Here is a 24,342-nt window from a genome sequence, read left to right as displayed (position 1 = left end):
GAATGGCGAGCAAAATAACGATGGATTAAACCCAGATTTGTGACTGGGGGTGACTGTTCACCATTGTTCAACATTCCGTCCATCATCTTCTTGTGTTGCATTCACGGATGATACACGTGTCTTGGGTCACTGTCTTTAAATGGTAATGGTAGTTAGATGGCAGGGGCGTAGCTTGGTTAGTAAGATTGGGGGATTGAGCTTCAGATTTCCAGACAATCGCGCTTGCGTATAATGTTAAAATACATTATAAGACAAGCAGGGTGCATGAGATGGGGTTAAGAGGCAGTGGAAAGCTCTACTCATTCACTAATCTCCCAGTGGTACCGCCTCGCTACTTTTTTTCAGGAACTAGACACACTACTCACAACGTTGGTGTGGGGAGAGGCCAGACTTAGGGTGGCCTTACAGACCCTTTACTTACCCACAATGCAGGGAGGTCTGGGAGCACCCTCCTTTGAAGCATATTTCCTAGCGGCTCAACTTCAGTGGCTGTCCCATTGGACAGCAGAGCGCCACATAGTGGAGACATTCTCCAACGATGGCCGGATACCTCTCCCGGCCCTCCGGAGACTAATGATGCCAGGTACTAAGCCTACGCGTACACACCCCCTACAGGTATCGATAGCCGGCAAATGCATGATGCGTATACACCGTATGTCAAGGGTTCGGCCCCTCTACTCCCCGTTGCTCCCATTGGTAGGATTTCCTGAACGGGAGAAATTTTACACCTCAGGCACCCTCCGGATATGGACTGAACACGAGGTGACAGAGGTCGAGTCCCTGTTCGAAGATGGGAAGCTGAAAACCTATGCTCAATTGAGGGAAGGCTACGAGCTCCCCCCATGACAATTCCTGGTACATAGACGATTAGTAGATTGCGCCTGACAGTACTGGGATCTCACTGAGGGGGAACCACCGACACATCCGGTGCTACACACAATTCTGCGTATGGGCGCGGGGAGACACTTAGTCACTTGGCACTACAAAGCTATCCGGGAACTGGTCACAGTTCCTTTACAAGCCCTACGCCAGAAATGGGAGGACGAGATAGGACGAGTGCTCCATGACAAAGAATGGGAAAAGGCACTAGAATACCCCAAAAAGGTTTCTGGGAACGCACGTTTCAAAAACATTAAATTCAATATTTTACATCGTGCATGCATAAGACCTCACCGGATTCACCATGTTTACCCTGATACACATTTCGCATGCCCCAGATGCCAGGCATCCGAGGTGAATTTTAAACACATGTTCTGGGACTGTCACACAATCCAACAGTACTGGTACAGGGTACATCAGACCCTAAGGGCGACAGTCCACCTCATGAACATTTCTACATGGGAGGCGTGCGCCCTAGGTGTCTTCCGCAGGTGGAGGACACAAAAGGTGCAATGCAGGTTTGCATCCCTGGCTATGCTTTTAGCGAAACGTGGAATTGCCATGTATTGGAGGGCCCCGGCAGGACCCCCAGAAGCAGCCTGGATAGGCACTGTAAAAAAGTGGGGACAGCAGAAGAAGAAATACTGAGAGATGAGGAGGTGAAAGGGATTCGTAAACATCCTATCTCCATGGAATGGGCGCAACTCCTGTTCCAATTTGTGCAAGAGGCAACACCAGAGGAATCACCTACGACCACACAATCCCATTCCCAAACTCCGCCCCTGTCTCCCATAGCGCAAACAAACACCACCACGTAGCAGCCATGCGATACGGAGGGTCAACTGAATGCTAGGGCCCCACCAGACTTGCACACAGGTCCCCTGATGGGAGACGCACACCACCCCCCGGGCTCCTCTTTCCTACCGCTACTAACACCACAGCTCATTGATGAGCAAATCAGAATCAGCCACAAACTGGGCAATCACCACATAGGCAATTATTAGGGTGGTGTAGCACCCCAAACACCTCCCCCCCACCAAGCTACGCCCCTGGTAGATTTTTTAATTTGGTAGGCAGGAGGTTTGATGCAGAAGTGAAAAATTGCTTTTGGACTGTGGATGGTCTGAATTTTGAACTTCAAGTAGCAGTGAGTTTCAGCTGTTTAGTTCTCTTAACTCTTGGGAGATGTTAAGTAACTCAGTGATGTTGGTGTTGTGAAAAATGCAGAAGATTTTACGTTGTATCCTGGCTGTAATGGGGAGCACGGCTTTCATGAAAGTTGAATAAAACTGGTGCAAATTAATGAATTAAGAATGGCCTATTGCAAGTATTTTAAATCTGAAAAAGCCCCTAACGTACTCATATTATTGTTTCTCGCAATGCAGAAAGTGTTGTCTGAGTGTTTAATGTGTCTTGAACATGATCTTATAAAATTTCATATCTTATGTATGTTGCACCTGCAAAAATTCATATTAAGCAAAATAATTATAAAATTCCCAGGACAACGCAATAGAAATATTAGTATCATACATGAGTTATGGATAATACAACAACATTTTTACAGTCAATGCCACCATTTGGGACTGCATTAAATCCCAATACACCTGCTCTATCAATTTTCTAAGAATGCATACTAGTTAAACCTAAGGGTGTGAATGCACAAACAGGAAGTTACAGTCAGACATAAACATCTGGGGCCGTATTAAGACGAGTGACCCGTGGGATCAACTGGTGTGTGCACCTCCTTTTTAGCATCCCTTGTGCACTTTGGTATTACAGAAGTGGCCGCATACGCTTGTGCAGCCCTTTCTGTAATGCAAATCTAGCAGGCCTGCATGAAAGCGCTACCATAAAGGATGTTCCATGCCTGACGGTGTGGCTCATTTGCTTTTGCCTTTACTTTTATAACAGCCCCGAATTATAGTAAAAAGGCAAAGAAGCTGTCAGGAGGCATACAGACAATAAGTCACCCCAAACGTGCCAATAATTCCTCCAATAGTGCCCTTTTTGAGGTGGACTTGGGGATCCTAGGACCGCGTTCAGAGCCCCTGTGTTATTTGCATGCAGTTATTACTGCACCCACTTGCAGGTAGATCCCTCCCCCCTTTAAATCTGAGACCAGGTCTTCTGCATCAGCGAAAGGTGGACTAGCTGCTTCAAACAGTCAGTCCACCTTAAACCAATGCACTTTCCAGGGTAAGAGCGGATTTGCAGCTGCTTGGGGTCACTGCATCCCTGTTTTAAAGGGTACAGTGAGCTGGTCTGCGGCTGGCACACTATGTTAAAGGTGTGCCACCACAAGGGCAGTGCGGCCTTTACTTAACACAACCCCTAATACAAAACAACTATGTCCACACATACATGTAACAGAAATCATGAAATAGTTATTTCATGCCTAACAAATGCATGCCTGAATATTTCACACCATGAAACATCTGACATTGGTGCTTACAAGGGTGCATATCTTACACATGGACCTAAAATATGCATCGTTGTGAAAAACGCCCGCCTGATTCTGTGCATGAATGCATAAAATATGTAGCTAAACTTTATTAAATGGTTGTGTCAGGTATAATTGAGGCATGCTGAAGCTCTTCAATTGAGCACAACCACTTTTCTTAGGGAGCATTGGTTATCATAATGGTTATGCGATAAGAGGAGATATTTGGTGATGTGTGAATACTGGGACATCCCCCTGATCTCTTAGCTTTAAGGAAATTCAAAGATGTTTTTCCGTAGAAGCCGCTGCCTAGCTCCGCACCTTCAGGATCAACGCAGGAAAGCGGATGCGACGGAGAATGCACATGATTCGGTGCGAGCTCTCAGTGTCGGGCTGAGCTCTCCGATTCCTCCCCCACTGCGTCCTTCTCAATACAGCGGCTCTGAGCGCGTCCTCCGCCGTATCAGCTGAGAGGCGAGAGGCAGCCTTTGACCCCGGACGTTCATCGCAGCAGTGTCAGGACTATCGACGTGAAGGTACTTTCAGCTCCCCCTTTCACAGGACGTGGCACACTGCTATTGTGGCCGCCACTAATACTGCTTTTGACTCAGGCAGCGTTTCTGCAATGCGGGCAAGCTGCAACATTCACTTGCGTAAATTGCTTGCTGCTCCAGGGTACAGGCTATTTGAACTGTGTAGGGGTTTGTTGATTAACTGGGGCGCCCTCCCTGTTTATGCGTTGTATGAGAGTCCTTTTTCCTCCCATCTCAGTCAGCTAGTCCACCATTTGGTGATCTGGCTTTGAACAACTGCATTCCTCCCCTCAAAATGGCAGGCCTATTTACTAGATAGAGTTTATGTCGTAATACTCCTTACACATCAAGTCATGAACATAGACATAGGACCACCGCGCTCTACCCAATACTAAATGAGTGAGAGAGGACTATCAACTGCAGCCATTAGAAAGAAACAGAGGACTTCACCCAGAGAGAAAATTACACAGAAAGAGTGATAGGACTTCACACCGGAACTAAACAGGCAGTCATCTTGGAACGACTTTTCCATTAGTCATTTCTACATTAGAACATATCCCAGACCACACCTTTGGACTACTGTTTTCCACCAACCTACCATCAATTCATATCCTTGGGTCCATAGTCACTTGCCTCACAATGGTTCTGATTCCGGATCCATCTGGTTCCAATGCTTCGATCATCAAGTATCTGCCCAACTTATTGAAAAATGCATCAACTTCTCAAGGCCTGGCCTGAAACCCTAATCTCTGATGTATACTTCTCTACCATCAGCGGTACAAAAGTCAACGACCTTATTTTCTACACCAGGAAAAGAGCTTGCTGGCGAAAAGTCTTCTACTCTCTGCTCCGAATAACAAGCGACAGGAAAACACCGCATGGTATCAAGCTCTCAACAGCCCCTTCGTCCTCCCTCAACTCTAATTCCACCATAACCCTCTATAACAATGGTATAATCCTAATTCAAGCATCTAATGTCAATCTACTTAAGATATCTACCATCTTCCCGTTACTCAAAAACGCGGCTTCCTTGAAACCCAATGTCACCCAGACACACCCTATAATCTCTCAGGTCCCGGTGAGTCCACGCCCTGATACGTTAGGAAGTCTTTTTCCACACCTCCCTCTAATTCAGGCCTCTCCACCTGTTCACCACAGAGGGGTCTCCCTCCACGATATTGCACCCCAACTATTGAGTCCAGAGGCTCAGCTAGCCATGACGAGCGTAGCGGCCACCAGAGCAGAGGGTACCCATGAAATTCATCCTGCCTTGCCTCCATTCATTGAGTCCTCATCTCAGATGGCTGCACCCCAACGATCGAATCCCGACGCACATCTAGCCAGTCCGTGCCTATCGGTTCCACGAACAACGAGCAACCATGTTACGCATCTGGCCGGGCCACCAAGTATTGAGGCATCTTCCCCCAGTCCCCCCACGCTGTCCATTATGAGGTTAAAATCCAAGCTAATGCCCTCCACCGAACATGACAAGTCAAAGTCTAGCAATCTTCTTAGTCCTTGTCCTAACCCTCAGACTAATGATCACTCCCCCCTCACTAAGACACCTTCCTCTAATTTCAAAACGCTTGGATCTCACTCATACTCAGTGGAACATCTTCCTCCACCGGATCTCACGCCCACCACCTCGGACCTTGCTGATAGTCATAGAGACCTCCCCCAACGGATTGACTCCCGTTCGCACTCTCCTCCTTTCGCTCAACACACTGATTTGGCGGCTCACCTAGATGAGATTTATCGTCAGTTACACCTGCTAAGGTCGGAGCTACATGGCTTGAAAGCCCTCTCAGATGACCTTTTCCCTTTGCTAAGATCTTTCCTCACAGCTGACAACCGGTCTAAGACCCCAGCTTGCGATAGTCACTCATTGGCCAAACCATTACCTTCCTCCATCTATAGATCCATTCCCCTACCTAATGACTCCTCCCGCCCCAGGAGATATGATATCCACCTTGCGGCTTCCAAGTTATAAGACATGATCAACTCTTACCCTACCTGGTCTAACCCTAATAGGAGCCCGCCGAGACAAATACAGTCCATTCTTTCCAACCCAAATAGAGGACCGCCTGTCAATCCCAGAGGCATTAATAAGATCAATCTCACTCACGTGAATGTCACCCAGACTCCTCCTTCCTCAAAGCCACTACTAATTAAATGTGTACTTCTAAACTGCAGATCAGCCAGTAGACACGCCACTGACATCTTTGATCTAATACAACATTTGGACCTAGATGTTATCATCCTTACTGAAACTTGGTTAAATCCCGCTTCCACTCCGATTCTCGACATTCTAGTACCTCCCACTCATGATATTATTAGGTTAGATAGAGTTGGGAAACTGGGTGGGGGCTTAGCCTGTATTCATAGAAACTCACTTTCAATCTCTCCCGTTGAGTCCTCTGCGCCCTCCTCCTGTGAATATCTCTGTCTCAACATATCAAATAAGAACCTTCCAGTCTGCAAACTCCACACTTTCTACCACCCCCCGGGAGACAATCTCCCCTTCATTGAGGAATTATTTGAAATCATTTCTAGCAATTTAGACTCAGCCGTGCCCCAAATCTTCCTCGGTGACTTTAATCTTCACTGGGCAAACTCCATAGACCCGGCAGTGTCAAGCCTTAAAGCCTTTCTGAATGATCAGGATCTGACCCAGCACTGTGACCAACCAACCCATAACAGGGGGAAAATTCTTGACCTCATTATTTCGAAGGGGCAAACCGTCTCTTTGGACTCCATTACCCCATGTGACTGGTCTGACCACCACTGCATCCTCTTTTTTATTAACAAGGAAGTACAGGTGTGGAGGGCCCAACCATCAAAATCAAAGATATGGAAAAGGGACCTCAGACTAGTAAATCCTGTTGAGCTAGCAGCCCTCTGTACATCGACCCTTGACGCTCATGCGGACTTGACGGAGGTGCAATTACTCACTGACTCCTATAATGCGACCATCTCCAACATCATGAATGACATGGCGCCACTCAAACTCAAAAATGCCTCCTCTTCAATTGAGCACAACCACTTTTCTTAGGGAGCATTGGTTATCATAATGGTTATGCGATAAGAGGCGATATTTGGTGATGTGTGAATACTGGGACATCCCCCTGATCTCTTAGCTTTAAGGAAATTCAAAGATGTTTTTCCGTAGAAGCCGCTGCCTAGCTCCGCACCTTCAGGATCAACGCAGGAAAGCGGATGCGACGGAGAATGCACATGATTCGGTGCGAGCTCTCAGTGTCGGGCTGAGCTCTCCGATTCCTCCCCCACTGCGTCCTTCTCAATACAGCGGCTCTGAGCGCGTCCTCCACCGTATCGGCTGAGAGCCGAGAGGCAGCCTTTGACCCCGGACGTTCATCACAGCAGTGTCAGGACTATCGACGTGAAGGTACTTTCAGCTCCCCCTTTCACAGGACGTGGCACACTGCTATTGTGGCCGCCACTAATACTGCTTTTGACTCAGGCAGCGTTTCTGCAATGCGGGCAAGCTGCAACATTCACTTGCGTAAATTGCTTGCTGCTCCAGGGTACAGGCTATTTGAACTGTGTAGGGGTTTGTTGATTAACTGGGGCGCCCTCCCTGTTTATGCGTTGTATGAGAGTCCTTTTTCCTCCCATCTCAGTCAGCTAGTCCACCATTTGGTGATCTGGCTTTGAACAACTGCATTCCTCCCCTCAAAATGGCAGGCCTATTTACTAGATAGAGTTTATGTCGTAATACTCCTTACACATCAAGTCATGAACATAGACATAGGACCACCGCGCTCTACCCAATACTAAATGAGTGAGAGAGGACTATCAAATGCAGCCATTAGAAAGAAACAGAGGACTTCACCCAGAGAGAAAATTACACAGAAAGAGTGATAGGACTTCACCCCGGAACTAAACAGGCAGCCATCTTGGAACGACTTTTCCATTAGTCATTTCTACATTAGAACATATCCCAGACCACACCTTTGGACTACTGTTTTCCACCAACCTACCATCAATTCATATCCTTGGGTCCATAGTCACTTGCCTCACAATGGTTCTGATTCCGGATCCATCTGGTTCCAACGCTTCGATCATCAAGTATCCCCCCACTCAAACTCAAAAATGCCTCCTCCAAAATATCCAAACCTTGGTTTAATGAAAACCTAAACACGGAACGTCGCAATCTTAGGGCATCTGAACGCGCCTGGAGATCGAATCCCTCCACGCACCAACTTAAACTCCTAAGAGATATCAGGAGCGTTTACCATAAACAAATTAGGAACGCCAAGTCTAACTATTTCAGACTCCAATTAGATCAAGCTTCAAACCGCCCCAAGAAACTCTTCGAATTGGTCAAACAACAATCAATTGTAGGTCCTAACCTATCCGAACATGGAAGTAGTCCACCCTCATGCGAGGATCTCGCCTCCTTCTTCATTGAGAAATCTAAACGCATATCATCCGACCTCGCTGCTAAGAATACTGGTCTCCTTTCCTCCAGGGCAGCCTCGTCTCCTGTCCTCTTTGAAAAGCTCAACTATACCCCCCTGATCCCTAAGAACAACGCGGCCTGGGACACCTTTACCCCGCTCAGTGAACAAGATATCAAAAAGATTCTCCTGAATATCAACCCTTCCAATCACTTTAGTGACCCGTTACCCCCATCCATTTTCAAGGAAATCAAGAACGCACTCATTCCCACCTGGACAAGGATTGTAAACGCGTCTGTCACAAGGCACAATCCCTGAGTGCTTAAAAGCCGCCCAAGTATCCCCCATACTAAAAAAACCTACCGCGGATAGATCAGACCTCAACAATTTCCGACCCATCTCCAACATACCCACACTTGCGAAACTCCTTGAAAAATGCATTCAATTCCAACTCTGTGCTCACATTGAGAACTACCAGCTCTTGGACCAACATCAATCTGGCTTCCGGAAGGGGCATAGCACTGAATCGGCACTCATACTTGTGATTGATGACATTCTAAAAATTCTCGATCAAAATGAATCCTGCCTCCTTATCCTCCTCGACCTCTCCTCTGCCTTCGACACGGTCAACCATGACAACCTCTTATCCATCCTGCAAAACAGGATGGGTTTTGGCAATCAGGTGCTACAGTGGTTCTCGTCCTTCCTCCATCACAGATCGCAAAGAGTCAAGGCAAACCACTCTCTCTCCAAGCCCTCGCCAGTTCTCATGGGGGTCCCCCAAGGATCCGCCTTATCCCCTATCCTCTTCAACCTTTTCTTGGAACCATTAGCTAACGCACTGAGCTCCATGGATATTCATTTGCACATGTATGCCGATGACACACAACTCTACTTGAAAATCTCATCCCCTGAAAACCTAATATCACTTAACTCCATCCTAACGTTCACTCAAAACTGGCTAACCGAGAACCATCTCCTGCTCAACACATCAAAAACGGAATTCTTGTTCGTCTCCCCTCCGAGTTACACCCCCAACCTTGACCTCTGGATGAGTCACCTCACTGCGTTCAACGGCACTCCGCTCATCGTAAACTCTGCCAAATCTCCAGGAGTCACCTTAGACAAGAACCTGAATGTGAAAAAGCATATCAGCAACACATGTAAAGGGGCAAACCACTTGATAAGGACACTAAGAAACATCAAAACTTTCCTTCCACTTAAAGAGTTCAAACAGGTGGTCCAAGCGCTTGTCCTACTGAGGCTGGATTACGGCAGTGCTACCCTTTGTGGCCTGCCCAAATACACTCTGGCCCCGCTTAGGGCCTCACTGAATGCTGCTGCGAGATTGGTTACAGGCACCAAACGCAATGAGCGCATTTCGCCAGTCCTTAAATCTCTAAATTGGCTCCCCTATGAATCAAGAATACAGCTAAAAATTGCCACGATGACACACAAAGCTATCCACTTCAAGACGCCCAGGTATCTGGCGCAAAAACTTGAACTATCTTGTGGTGTAAGAGACTCTAGAAGCTCTACTACCTTTCTTTTGAAACCACCTATCCTTAACAAAAAAAGAACCTCTAACAGAGCCTTCTCTGGCGCGGCTCCTAGGATATGGAACTCTCTTCCTCCAGAAATACGCAGAATCACCAGAACAACGGTGTTCAAGCTGGAAGTCAAAAGATTCCTGTTGAATAAACTCTTTCAGTAATTGGGCAAACCCCGGGGCCCTCTAACCAGTATTCTTTCTTCCTTGGCGTTACACTGTACTGTGCTTATCATATCACCCATGTGATTTTGCGTGCACTTTATGTTCCTCCTGTGTATGTTAGTTGTGATTGTTACTTTATTTGCCTTCCAGTATTAATGTGATTGTTAAGCGCTCTGATATCCCTTGGGATCTTGTTCGCGCTATATAAATCTTTATATAAATAAATGAATAAATACATATTAATCATTTTAGCTAGTCCTATGTGGAAATTTCAAATTAATGGAGTGAGTTTTTTTTGTCCTCATTCAACACATCCTTAAATACCATTCTCCCTACACCATTAACCCTTCTCTACCACACCTGACGGGAGCTGGGTATTCAACATTCCATTGTGGTAAATAGTGGTTATCGGATTCTCTCAATCAAGGTCTAGTGCCGAGATTGGAAGTAGGCATAATCATCAGACAAGTCTTGTTCTTCCAATGCCCTCTTGAAATTCTTAGTAGTTATGTGTAAGAAGCTAGCATACTTATGTAGTTACATTCACCCAGTTTCTCAAAGGTTGCCACATCCTTATTCTTTTGTTTTATCTGTCTGTGGTGTCCATCTCCATAACATTCCTAACAGTACTGACCCAGTTATTCATGGCTGGTGGTGTTTTTATCAACTATTTTTTACAGATCTCTCTTCTGGTAAGAAGAGCAAAAATAAAAAAGAAGCTTCCTTTCATCCCCATCCATTGTATCCAGGTCACTTATGCACCCAAAAATAGCCAGCATCACGCTCACGTTTATCTCCCTCTGAAAAATGTTTTGATAACCTTACTCACATCTTCCCAGTAAGACCTTATGGGGGGACATTCCCATATGTGGATATCATCTGCTGTCTCTGTGCCACACTTTACACAGATTTGCTGAATTTCTCTTCCCCATTCTTTCCAACCTACATGAGGTCCAGTACACCCTATGTAAAGTAAAACAGATGATTTCTTTTTTTTTAAAAAGCAGGTCTGATTGTACCATAAATCATAGACATTGATACTTGCCATATGTCCTGTAACATAGCATTTGGTAGAGCATCTCCCCATAAGTCCATCAGTAAGTTGAAGTTCCCATCCACCACCCATTCCCCTCACCCGGGCCTTTTTCGCCACCCTACGGTCCCACTTGATTAGACTGGTCTGGGGAGGAAAACACCCCCGGATCCGTTGGAGGACTCTCACGCTCCCGCATGATAGGGGTGGCTTCGGAGTACCGGATTTGTATTTATACTATCTGGTCGCTCAGTGTGCACACGCCTATGCCTGGTACCACCCTGGCGCACGGATCCCATTTCTTTGCCCGAGGCGGACTTTGTTCTCCCGGGTCGCTTGTCGGCGGTATTGCCCAAGGGTGTCCCTAGGAGTCCAGTGGATATTCAAACGGTATCCACCACCAGCTGGGCCTGGAATAGACTTTCGCGCTACTTGGACCAGCCTATCCTTTATTCCTCTTCTCTCCCGCTTCCCAACCCAGGTTGGTTACCGGGCACGGGCGAGAAACTTGTGCAACGTACTTTAACGAAGTTTAACCTCACCAAGATTGGGGATTTATACCCCGGGGGGCACATATTCTCGGTATCGGAAGAGGCACAATTCAGCGAGGCTACGTTCATGGACAAATTCATCCTTAACCGGCTTTATTTTGCGGCTAGGTCGGAAATTAAGGGATTCCCCCTCGAGCCGGCTTCCTTTGAACCCCTCACTATCCTCATTGACAAGGATACAGGGGCACACATTATTTCTAAACTGTACAAGACATGTGCTGCACTGGTTCCTTGTGCGGATGACCAGTTGCGGGCGGCATGGGAGGCGGACTTAGGTAGGCCTATTACGGACGAACAATGGGCCGCTTGCTGTAAGGTCACTAACACGATATCGCTCAATAGTCGTCATAAACTCCTGCACTATAAGTTTCTCCGCCGCAGCTATATGACCCCTGATAGACTCCATTCCATTGATTCCACGCGGCCTCACACATGCTGGAAATGCGCTGCACCTCATGCTGACTTTGCACACATGACCTGGACATGTCCGAGATTGCAATCATTCTGGACGCAGGTGCACAAGATCCTTGAAGAGATGTTGGGGCTTGCGCTGGTTCCCACGCCTGAGGTCGCGTTGCTGGGCTACACGTTAAATTTCCCCAAGACTGTTCGGAGGCTTGCGTCTCTGGGCTTGCTGCTAGCCAAGCGGGAAATTGCTAAGCGCTGGGGTGATAGAACAGCTCCCACGGCTAGGACGTGGCTTACGGCCATGGCTTTCTGCAACACGAACAGCGAGATTTACTCCAGTCTCCTCCCCACCGTGGCACGGCCCAAGGACATCTGGGGCCCATATAAAACATATATCGCAAACCTGCCGAGCTCCTCTCAATCGCACTCCAGCTCGGGGATAGTACCCACGGGGGTGGGATAGGCTATACAGCAGCGGAGTTACACATTCGGGGAGGTCATGGGGTGGGTGCAGCGCTGTGGACATCCTCACTTCGGGTCTGGAGTTGTGGGTTGCGCATGAATTGGTTAGTGCAAATACGAAGGTCGAGGGTAGGGGTGGCATGGGGGAGCGTATGGAGGGTCCTTGTTCTAAGATATTCCTGTTTGGGTTTGGACGGGTGGGATTGTTGTGATGGTTGATGGGGCCTTGCTGCCCTGAGCCTTGCTTATGTGTTATCTATGGTCTAGGGGGCGGAATTGTCGTAATGTATCTCTCCAACTGATATCTATTGAGCACACAGCCAAGATCTCTATATTGTTTTGTTTTTCAAGCATAAATAAAGTTTACAAAAAAAAAAGTTCCCATCCACCAGGTCTAGTATCGGCCAATACCATACTGCAATCTCTTTTTTCTTTGGGGATCTGTTGTAAATCAGTTCCTCCTGCTCTTTTGTTGCGGATCACTTATATTCCACTGTCTGGGCCCAACTTCTCAATTGATGATATTTATACCACGAGAGGTCTTTCCCAGTGATCTTAATCAGTCCGTCCCAAGACACCAATTTTCTTTTTTGCATCAACTGACCCCATATTTCTACTGCTCCTTATCTTCCAGCCATTCCGGGGTGCACGGCGAATCCCATACGGGGGCATGGTCACTGTAATATGACAGACCAGTCGATTTCCTGTTCTGCATCCAGAGCCTGGCTGCTGACTAGCGCTTTTAGCCTGATCTTCTTAAAGAAGCGTTTAGCTCCAAATTTGTAGAGAAAGTGTGTGTTACCCCCTCTCACATCCTTCACTATTGTACAGAACATCAAGCCTATTTCTGATTCTTGTAGGTCCTCCCATTACCCAGCTAGAAATCTGCAATTTTGTAGCTGTGAGGTCCTTGCGTAGTAGTGGAAATCGGGTAGCCCTAGGCCTCCTTTGGTCTTCTTCCTTCGTAGGTTTCTCCATGAAATGTTCACCCTTCTTTTGGCCCAGATGAAACTGGAGATTTTCCTTTGTAATTTGTCAATCCACTCTTTTTGGCAGGATTGAGGTATGGTGTTAAGTAGAATGATAAACTTCGGCAAGATCACCATTTTCCCCAAGTTCGTTCTACCCACAAGCGTTAATGGTAAATGAGACCAGCTCCTTAATAATTTACTAACCTCCTGCCTTTCTTTTTTAAAATTTTATTTCCGGGATCTCATTCACCTCTTGCACCATCTTAACCCCCATTTATCTCCTTTGCTTGTTGTTACTGGGGTAGTTCCAGGTTGTTATCTCTATTTTTGTTGAATTTACTTAGTATCCTGTGATGCTCCCATTAGCCTGCGTAATGTATTTACTTCTAACAAGGCCCTCGCTAGGTCATTAGTGTATTTTAATAAATCATTCCATAAAGTTCCACCCTTTTATCCCATTCATTATATCTAAATGGACAAATTTTGGGTTCTTTCCTCAAAGTATTTGCCAACGGTTCCATATATAAATTAACAAGCAGTGGCGATAGTGGCTATCCTTGTCTGGTACCTCTTTCAATCTTAAACTCAGCTGTTAAACTGCCATTGAACTGAATTTTTACAGTTGGATCCTTATAAATTTGTTGGATGATCCTACCGAAGTTCTGCCCTAGGTTATTATGACTCAATACTACCCTTAGGTATTCCCAATTTACTCGGTCAAATGCTTTTGTGGCGCCCACTGCTTCTACTGCTAAGGGCATCTTATTGGTTGAACCTATATCTATTGCGCCAATCAGTCCATGAGTTAATTTGTGGAGATATCTCCCTATCATGAAGCCCCTTTGATCTTTATGGGTTAAAAGCCTAATAACCCTATTCAATCTTTTTGCTAGTATACTAGAAAACAACTTATAATAATGCTTTAATAAGGATATTGCTCTATATGAATCACAATCCTGAGGGTTTTTTATCTGGCTTAAGTATCAGAGTAATTATTGCTTCCTTCCAGGAGGGAGGGTGTTCAAGTCCTTTATTAAAGATTTCTATAAATAACCAGGTCATGATTGGAGAGATTGTATTTCCAAATACTTTATATAATTCATTTGGCAACCCATTAGGTCCTGCAGACGTACTTTTTTCCATCCTTAACAGCCTTGCCCACTTCTTGTTGTTCTATTTCTTTATTTAAGCCTGCAATTTGAGTGTCTGAACGTTTTACAATAGGGCCATCAATCCAGTCTAGAATCTGTTCTTCAGTTACTTTTAAATCTTCCATGTAAACCTCTCTAAAAATTGAAGGAAAGCCTCCTTAATATCCTTGTCTTCAGTTATCACCACACTACCTCCTCTTCCTTTTAGCTGACTTATGACATTTCTTGTAAAATCTGTTTTGATCTTCCAGGCTAGCAACTTACAACTATTCTCCCCATATTCAAAAGTAGCCAATCTACCATCCTCCCACCTCTTTCTTGCCCTTTCCTCCATTAGCCCAGCAAGTTTGCTTCTATTCTTCTGTAGCACAATATAAAAACTTCTATTCTGTTCATTTGTGGTGTCCTTTGTGTTTTACTGCTCTTCTCGCTTTCTCATTTCCTCCTCTATCTGTCCACACTTTTCCTTTTAAACCCTATATCTGTGCCAAGATATACTGGTCATTCTGCCCTGAATATTCGCCTTCGCCTTATAGGCATCCCAAATGATGTTTAAGGGTGCTGAGCCTTCATTATACTTTAAAAACTCTACTGTGCCACTTTGAGTTTATCATCCATCAACAGACTCCGCAGGACCCTCAACTCTAATATGACTGCTAAGTGGTCTGATAGGTGCGCTGGTATATGCCTTACACTGCTCACAACCCCCACTAACAGATGTGTCTACAAGGAAATAATCTATCCTGGAAGCATGACCAAGTTTTCTGTTTTGAAAAGTATATTTTCTTTTTTCTTCCCCCTTCTTCCTCCGAATATTGCACAAACCTAATTCTCCCTTCCTGTTCTTAGCAAAATGTTTCATCTTCGGGGCGTGAATCAGCTTCCTCCTGGAAGATTTGTCTAGAACATTATTGGTTAAGACAGTAACATCTCCTGCCATAATCACAGGTATATTGGCATTCAGAAGCTTTAAATGGACAGTTTTTATCAAGGTTACATCATCTGAGTTTGGGCCATAATATCCCACTCATTGATATCCTCCATTCCACATTCGAAGGTTGGCAAATATCTACCTCCCAGAGCCATCTGTTTCATATTCCGTGATTACTACGGGGTTATTCCTTTTGATTACTATAGCTACTCCCTTTGTACACCCTGGTAGATCTGTAGTAGCCACTTGTTGGACCCATTTTTATGATTTTAAAAGCTCTACACACTCTCTATGCATTAAGTGGGTCTCTTGAAGGATTAAAACGTGCGCCAGAGAATCCTACAAATATTGTAAGACTCTTCTATGCCAAACTCTCTTTTTTCTTTTCTTTTTTTTTTAGTTTTATTTAGCTATAAGTTTACTTCATAATAACAAATTAAGATACGGAAGAGAAGGGAAACATCTCATATCAAATATTTAGACATACATAACCCAAGAGGAGTCTACTATATATGAGGCAAGAAAGCAATATCATCAATTAAGGCTTAAAACAAAAAAAAGGCAAAAAAGATGCAAACAAGCCAGGAAAACAAAGAGCATCAAATACAATAATCAATTCCATTGGAGACTGGCCACCACCTTTTTAAATTGAAGCCACGATTGTGGACCTCTGGCTTTAGCTACTGCTAATTCCATTTCGTATATTTGCCTGAGTAAGACCCAAAATTCATTAATACTTGGACTCATAGTTTGAATCCACACTCGCGCAATACATAAACGTGCACAAATTATAAAAATAGAAATGAAAGGTCTCATATAGCTGCCTATATCTCTTATGACCCCTAATACTATTTCCTGCTCGCCAATCTGAACATCTTGCCCTATCATCATTATAAGTGCTGAAGTTACCTATGCCCAAAATGAATTCAGACTTGGACATGTCACAAACATATGCTTTAAGTCTGCAGCATACGTATGGCATTTTGGACACTGTGATATGGCCAGTGATTGGGTAGTGGCCCATTTAGATATACGCTCAGGAGTGTAGTATAACATGAATATTATCCGATGATGTTGGAGTTTCAAGTTAACTGATGTAATGGCTGTATCTATACACTCCAACGAATCCTGTACTTTCTCCTGAGTTATCTCAGTTTGAAAAGTCAGACTACGTTTTTCTGAGACCTGTAACCCATCGTCACTAACAGCTGCTAACAGCTTGTGATACACTTTGCCTATAGTTCCTCGGCCAACAGTCATAAACAGTGTTGATAATACTTCTAGGGAATTCGTCAGCTCTAAAAGCCTCTGACCCTGTACAAAATAATCCCTCATTTTCCAAAACTTCAAACATTTATTCTGTTGTAAACCAAACTCCTCTTTCAAAGTTGCAAAGAATCGACACCCCTGTTTATCAAAGAGTTGACTCAATTGCAAGACACCCTTGCGCTGCCAATTTTTGCCAATAGCGTCATGAAGTATGTCGGGTAGGGTGGGATTGCCCCATAATTTCATATATGAGTGAAACGCTGGAACTGAGTACTCCTTACAGATATCCTGCCATATCCTAGTGTTGTCCCTTATTATCTTAAACCTGACCCGTTTGTAGTAATTCGGGTCTGCCGTTTTATAAAGAAGGAATCCAGTGTTAGGTCCACAGGCCAATTGATATGAAAGCCATACAAAGTTAGTATCAGGCCCATCAAGTAAGCTTCTAATTCGACCAGCAAAAGCCGCCCAAAAATAAAGTTTAAAATCTGAAAGCTTAAAACCCCCTTGCTTGTATGATAGTTTAATGTACCTGAGAGCTCTTCTTGCACGCCTGTCGCCCCAAATAAAGCTACCTACTACGCTTTCTAACCGCTTAAAAAATGTATACGTGACCCTTAAAGGAATTGTCCGATTAAAATACAAAAATTTGGATAAAATGTTCATTTTAACTATATTACACCTCCCGTAGATACTAAGTGGGAGTCGATGCCAACTATGCAATTTTGCCATAATAGTTTTAAGCAGTAGTTCATAGTTTAAAGAGACCACTTCTTCCACTCGGTTACTTAAACATACTCCCAAATATACTACTGTTGTTGCGATTCCTAACAGCAGCGTAGCCGTAGCGGGCTGATAGTTTAGTATAGTCTGGGTTTTATTCACATTTAGTTTATAGCCTGAAAACTAGCCAAAATGCTGTGCTATGCCAAACTCTCATATGCAACCCATTCACATTCCATGACAACATTTGGCTACCATTTTCCTACCTTCATCTAACCTGATATCAACTGGTTTCTTATCTGGATGAGGTTCATGAGGTTTTACTTTTTTTCCCTTTTATCCGCTAATGTTCCCATCCCCTTGCTACTAGTGCTATGGTCCTCCTCCTTCTGCTCAGTGCACATGTCAGATTGGCTGGCTACATACAGATGACCTATCCGACATGCGTACTTCAGAGCCAGCAATCCCAGTGTTGTAAAACAGCCAGGGGATTGCAGGCACAGGCCCCCAGCCTCAAAATGAGCACTGGGTTAGCCTGCTCCAACCAATTCTGGAGCTGCCCTCATGCTGAAAACAACATAAGAGCAGCTCCAGGATTGTTTGGATTGGCATGCAGGAAGTTAAGCACACTACTTCCCTTTCCTGCTCGTAGTCCGGGAGAGGAGAGACACTGGTCAGCAGCATCTCAGTGAATTTTTTGGCATAGCGCTCCACTGATTTTTTATTATTAATAGCAGCCCCTGCTCCCAAGCTCTTTTTGGACATTCTATTTGTCCTTTAGAACAACTGCGGCTTGACTAGAGTAGTACTTCATGCACAGTGATCAAATTTTAAGTTAAAGCAATTAAAAGCCTAATAATCAATTGAGGCAGGTCTCAACATCCCATTAGTTTCCCGCTGATCGCATTACGATCATATTTTAATCATTTGGCGGTGCTGGCTTGCATGTTTTTATCTCAGAAATCAATTCATCCACCTCTCTGTCATTTTTTTAATAATCATTTTGGTGTCATACATTACTTTAAGGAGAGCTGCTAATTTTAATTGCTCTGTGGCCCCCAGTGTCTTTAATTCATCCATTCATTTCCCAAACTCCCATTGCCTTGCTGAGGTCACCTGGGATATATCTGACCTTATTTCAAAACTTAACCCTGATAAGGGTTTTGATCACAAGGACTCTGAGAGTATTTGCTCCTTAATCGAGTATGTCAGAAAGTTAACTAGGATTTTCCAAAGTTTCTTCCTGTTAGGATTTCTTGGTGGATTTTCTGAATGTCCTCTGCCAAGTGCCAAGTCCATTGAGGTATCATCTAAAGGAGCTACTACACTTAACAAGTCTACAACTAAAGATTTTAGGTCTTCCCCTTAGCACCCTCGGGAATATTTAAAATCCTTAAATTGTTTCTTCTGGAGTAATTCTCTAGTTGTTCTAATCTCTCAGAGAGCTCATTATAATTCTTAAGCATTAGTATGATCTCTTCGTAAATAATAAGGGCAACTGTGCTTTTAATCTCGCTCAGTCCCCCTCGAGGATCTGGGTCCTCTGTGTCAAGGCATCCACTTTTTTTCCAAAATGCTACAGGCTCATTGAATCTCCTTCTGGTTTACCTCTGATATGGTAAATCTTGACTTAATCACCTTTGTCAGGGAGAGTATCATGCTCTCCATAGTAGTAGGGGTGTTTAATGACTCGGATTGGGAGGAGATGGGGTTTATCGGGAGGGGAACTTCATCTGTGCATCCTACCCCTCTGTCTTCTACTACCATCCTACTTAGCTCTTCTGTGTCCTCAACGTCTGACAAGGGCTGGAATCTATTTCCTACAGGCACATCCAGTACCCTCTCACCACTCACACTGCCAGTACTTCCTGAAGGCTGTCGTAACACTGTGATTTCGTTACTGCTATCCTTGTGCTCTTTGCCATCAGCCATTATGTTGTCTTCCCTCTGCTACCAACTATTTGGAAGTGCCTTGAAAAAGGATCTCACAAAGGTATTATTTTTACTTTCTTCGGGCATTTTGCGTTGCTTTTATGCATCTGAGTATTTAGTACTACCTCTGCCTTTCCCTTGCCTCTCTTGATTGTCCTTCTCACTTTTATTATTAGAAGGAGTCTGAGCAGGTCTCTTCTTGCACTTTCCCCCAACCTCAATATTCAGAGTGTTATCAGGAGTGCCGAAGGAATACCCACCTCCGACCTACCCTTTTTTGTCTTCCCCTGGTCTGTTTCTTAATGGGTATCTGCCACTTACCTTGGGGCAGCTGCTTCTCAAGCTCCCCTTACACTCAGCCCTGCTTTCCATGCTTTCCCTTTTAGCTTTTACCTGGGGAAACTAATCTACGTCGGCTGCAATCTGCCTTTCCCAAGCTCTCCAGATTTTCCAGCCTGCCAGCCTGCTTTGAGGCCCTCTCTGGTGTACCCAAGCTTTGAGGGCATCCACTGCTACCCCTGAACTCTCTACTGTGCTGTCTCTGCCTCCTATAGCACGGAAAGGAATCCTTGCCCGTAGCACGCCTGCCCTGTTGTACTTCCGACACCACCTGGTCACAGCACCAATGGTGACTCCTCACATAAAACTGCTCACAGAGTCAAACTCTGAGCTGAGGTCCGATAATACTTACGACTGCAAACTCCATCTTACTTCTTCCTGCCTGTCTGGTCCCATTGTAAGCTTGACCTTACTGGCTCCACGCAGTAACAACATTAAGGTTATGTGTTTATAATGTTTGAGATTTTATGGGTGTTTACCCTGCAACTATTTAGTGGCAACATGATCAGCTGTTCCCCAATCTTGAAAGTACTGTTGAGGTGCATTATAAAGGAAAGATACATTCATGCCTTCATTGCAGCATGGGCCAAGAAAAAGGAATCCTCCCCCTGCATTACAGAGGGACTGCTGGCTGGTGTGTAGTCACCATGGCACACTCCTCATGACCCCACACATAAAGAGTTTCCACAGAATTGAGAGCCTGCAGCAGAAAACAGCACATTGGCAGCTGTTATGATTTTCAGCCCATGCAAACAATGTTAACAGTGACGCTAGACATCCCAGAATGCAACATGCTGCTGGCTCCAAAGGCAGGGCTGTCTGAAGATGTAACACATGGTTACAAGGTGGTGATGGCTGTACAGTGAGGCCTGAAAAATGAGAGACCCTGGCCAGAATGTAACCATTGCTGTTCCTTTAGCATTCTTGGCCCAGTGTCTCATCATTCCTTTCACAGCACTGCCAGCAAAAAAATCTGTATATTCCCTCAAAAACAACAGCTTCACAAGTATAATATGGATAATATAAAAGGTAGCTCCTTCCTTTAAATGTTGATAAAATGAGTGCCACTAAATTGGATGATAATACCACAAATTATTTGCAGTGCTATTTTACGGTATTACCTAAAAAGCAACAGTCCCAGGGTACGTTCCGTGATGTGGCTAGTCCTGCAGTATTCAAGTATATACACTTTAATTGTTTTTTATTTTCTTTCATAGACTGCAACTGTGATGCATATGGGTCATTGGACAATGTTTGTAGCCCTACAGGACAGTGCCGGTGTCGAGCCAACTATGCTGGCCTCACTTGCAATCAGTGTGCACCTGGTTATTACAGCTATCCCAGCTGCGCCCGTAAGTACTCATTTTCGTAACTCTCAGTGATCTACTGTGTTTCATTTAGCTGGCTTGATACTCCTTCAGTATCGTTCAATGAGCACTGGACCACGGTCCTTCAAAACAAATTTATTATCAAGATATTTTTTTTATCCAATAAGTCTTTATGTACAATTAGCAGTGTCATCTTAAGGATTTTGGGGGCCCTGGGCAAGACATACTTTGGGTGCCCCTCTTTGGAAAAACTTTGTGTTTTATTATCCTTTTTCTGCTAGTTCAACCCCCATGATGCCAAACAATATTGAATAATGGTTAAAGTTAGAGAAGGAGAAACAGAGATTTGGGAGATGGAGAAAACGTTTACTTTCCATGGGGCCCCTTGGAAGTTGGGGTCCCTGGGCAATTGCCCAGCTTGCCTATGCCTTAAAACGTCTCTCAATTAATGTGCTTTCCTGCATGCAAAAATAAAATAAAAATTATACAGGTTGAAAGCTAATACATCTACAGTGTCAGTCCGTAGTGGGGTCCCTATATAATTCTGCTACTCTCAGCCTCCAAAACCTTCAAGCTCACTTTATGTAACAAAGCATATGTGGGCGGTCTATTTTCTGTGGTCCCAATGCAATAAACTATTACTGGGCTTCAATTGTAACAATTGGGGAGCCATCAACCACTTGCGCTCTACGACAAGCATAAAATTAGACCCATATTAAATTGCTAGTTACACCCCCCAGTTCTTAGCTCTTCTCAATTCAGAATGGTAATGAGGTAGAGCAGTCCAAGGCTTACTCAAGAAGGGGATAAGAGTTAGATACTCAGAACATATTAAAACACAATACAGTTGTGATCAATGGCATAATTCATGTCAAACAACTAATGTGTGGAATGAATCCTCTCTCTTCATTGGATATTTAAACTAAATGTGGTGTTTCGTCTGCCTGCACTATCAAAACAAGTCTCTCAAGGCTGTCCTTTTGCAATTTATTTCCATGCTCATGCAAACACGATCTCCTACTCTCGCTCTGCCTCCTGAACCATTTAATCTTTCCTCTAACATCAAAGCATCTTACACATATCAACATTTGAATTTCATAACTCCCTTTCATCCACAATCTAAAGCTGAGTTAATATGAGAGACAGACCTACAACACTCCTTTTCTTTAAAATTCTGGAAATTAATTTGGAGTAAAATACAACATACTTCCTGCAACACCAGTACCTCACAAACCATCTAATAGGTTGTATATCACTCCAGTTACTATATATAAATTCAACCCAACTTTTCCAAACACATGTTGGTCTTGTAAAACGTTATCTGGCACATATTTGCATATGTTTTTCCATTGCTCCCCAATTAAATCATTCTGATTTGAAGTGTGCAGAACAATCTCCACCATCTGTTCAATCAAGTTTCCATTTGATATTCAACTTATTGTTTTGGGAAGCTCCACTCACTTTTGGTCGGTTAATCTTAACTTAGGTAAGTTTGTGGACCTATTACTTGTCATTGCACTTCAAGTCATCACGTCCAATTGGAAGAATGATACGATGGTCAGTACTACTAGCTGGTGGAACCTTCTCTGTCCATTTTATAGACTTGATACTGCATCAGTTACCTCTATGTTACATGCAATTAAAAAGGATTTGTTCTGGTTGCCTCTTACTGTTTATTTAAACAAAAATATAGACATTCCCAGGAATCTATGATGGCCTTCAAACCTCCATTACCTTTTTTCTTTAATATATGAATAATTTGATCCTGTTTATTACCCTACGTAGTAACCGTATCACAACCAATGCTATTATATCATATAAGTAATATTATATCTTTGCAGCAATGTGATCCTTAGCCTTCCATGCGCTCCGAGGAACGGGTGCTCTGCGTAGGGGCCTTCCCTTCATTCTCTTCTCTCTTCTCTTTTTCTTTTCCTTTCTTTCCTTCATCATAAATTATAAAATATAAATGTTGATTTCTATGAGGTACTGAATGATTATATTGTTGTAATTGGTTTACAGTATACCTTGCATTATTTATTTAATTAATTATTCTTTATTGTACCTCTCTTATTGATTTATATTTTTACACAATGTTGTACTTTCCATTTTACAAGGAAATGTTGTACCTATTACTTATTTTAATAAAGCTTCTTTAAACTAAAAAACAAAACCACAACCCACAATGCAGCTACAGTCATCCTTGCTCCTTACAAAAGGATATGTATCTTTTTTGTTAGCAAAAAGCAGATTTGAATTTCAGCTGTTGGTGTAGGATGTTTATAAGGTTTTATTGCACCTTCTCAGGCCCAAAGCAGAGCCATCAACCGACCCAGAATAGGTAGATAAGCCCACTCAAACCTGGCAACTGCAACAGACACTAGAAGGGGAATAGTGGCGATTGTCTAGTGCCAGGAGTCTGGCCACATTCCTCAAGAGTGCACTGACCCACAGCTTATTCTAAGATGAATACAGATAGTTCTGTGCCAATGCAACACAATTCTTGTGCTAGGGCACAAAATACTTCAAAGTATTATAACTTGGAAACCATTGGTCATGGTGGAAATTTCACAGCGACAAGCATGTCCACACGCGTTTGGGCAACCTCTCCAGCAATGACAGCGCTGGAGACAACCTAACGGGGATTTGGTTGTGAGTATCCCGAGATCTACTTGAAAGATTTAGATGTGGTCAAAGGTTCTGGACTTATGGTGCCCTCTCCCATCCACTTCTTTGAATCCCCAGGAAGTGAGGTAATCCTCAAGGGCTTCAAAAGGCAAGTGGAAGAAGCACAGTTTTCCCTGCAGCACAAATTGGGTCAGGAACAAAGGAGTTTCACCCTAACTTTCATCCTAAACTGCAGTAGATGGTGACAACTAATCTGTGAAATCATCGAATTTGACAACACTGTATAATATTTACCCTCTTAGATTTAAGAGACGAAAATGCACAGAAACCAAAATTGCTAAATGTTTCCATCAATATGTTTTCTTTCTGTTGAAAAGTGGTGTATATTTTACGTGGAAGTGATAATGAATTGTAGATGGATCTGGTATGAATTTAATTAACATTCCCAACTTTTTAATCGCCTTAGCAACTTGTTCTACTTTTTAATTCAATATTAAAACGCGTTTGAAAAAAACAGGACTTGTGTGGAAAACATTTTATTTATAAAGTGGGATTATTTGCTAAATTATTCAATTTTTGTAGAAATGAATATGCCAAAATTCGATTTTTGAGGGACACTTAAAATGTCA

General features: G+C 43.8%; 1 protein-coding gene across 1 annotated transcript in view; it reads left to right on the top strand.

Moving 5' to 3' along the window:
* Positions 1-24,342, top strand: part of LAMA3 (laminin subunit alpha 3) — an 881,606-nt gene that overhangs the window by 361,924 nt on the left and 495,340 nt on the right. Inside the window, exon 18 of the mRNA XM_085605753.1 lies at positions 20,975-21,109. Coding sequence (XP_085461879.1) covers positions 20,975-21,109 — 135 coding nt within the window. The remainder of the gene's footprint in view (positions 1-20,974; positions 21,110-24,342) is intronic.

The sequence above is a fragment of the Triturus cristatus genome, chromosome 5_1 (genome assembly GCF_964204655.1).
Source record: "Triturus cristatus chromosome 5_1, aTriCri1.1, whole genome shotgun sequence".
Lineage (NCBI taxonomy): Eukaryota > Metazoa > Chordata > Amphibia > Caudata > Salamandridae > Triturus > Triturus cristatus.
Note: the sequence above shows the minus strand (reverse complement) of the source record. Positions and strands in the feature narration are given on the sequence as shown.